Genomic DNA, 607 nt, shown 5'->3' on the forward strand with positions numbered 1-607 from the left:
CAGACCGCGCGCCCCGAGCTGCGCTCCTCCTGGCTGGACAGCGACAACAACACCAGACATCCCGAGCGAAGACACTTTGAAGACAGCTGTAAGACGAGCTTTAACTGCGTTTGAAACGTCAACTCTAACTAATAAAGGTTATATATGACATATGATAAAGTAAAATACGATCTTTTTTGTCCTTCCAGATAAAACTCATCAGGTGTTAGGAACTGCAATCAACCTCTGTGAAGAGTAAATGTTTTTCTCCAGACAGCAATAAACGTGTAATGAAGCGATCTGGCAATAAAACAGTGGATCATTTCATATTTTTTATTTGAAAAATTGTCCAACTGTCATTTATCACCCTTAAATGTCAAAAACCTGTATGGCTTTCTTCTGAAAGGAACACAAATGAAAAACATTTGAATAATGTATTAATAGGGAGAATTAGTTTGAATCCAGCTCACAAACCCAGTATGAAAGGTTCAAGTACTAATTGAATCGATCCTTTTAGGAGACTTTTACATTAAATTTGCAGAGCGCTAGACATTCATTTTAAGTCCATTTGTTTTCTGAGTGAGCTCTTTATTAACAAAATATAATTATATATATATATATATATATA

The 607-nt window shown here is 35.4% G+C and overlaps 1 protein-coding gene across 1 annotated transcript in view; it reads left to right on the forward strand.

The window, feature by feature from the left end:
* The window catches only part of spata45 (spermatogenesis associated 45), a 664-nt gene extending 324 nt beyond the window's left edge, over positions 1-340 (forward strand). Inside the window, exons 2-3 of the mRNA XM_016235651.1 lie at positions 1-88; positions 189-340. Coding sequence (XP_016091137.1) covers positions 1-88; positions 189-238 — 138 coding nt within the window. The 3' untranslated portion in view covers positions 239-340. The remainder of the gene's footprint in view (positions 89-188) is intronic.
* Positions 341-607: the final 267 nt, after the last annotated feature.

The sequence above is a fragment of the Sinocyclocheilus grahami genome, unplaced genomic scaffold (assembly GCF_001515645.1).
Source record: "Sinocyclocheilus grahami isolate Dianchi unplaced genomic scaffold, SAMN03320097.WGS_v1.1 scaffold473.1, whole genome shotgun sequence".
Lineage (NCBI taxonomy): Eukaryota > Metazoa > Chordata > Actinopteri > Cypriniformes > Cyprinidae > Sinocyclocheilus > Sinocyclocheilus grahami.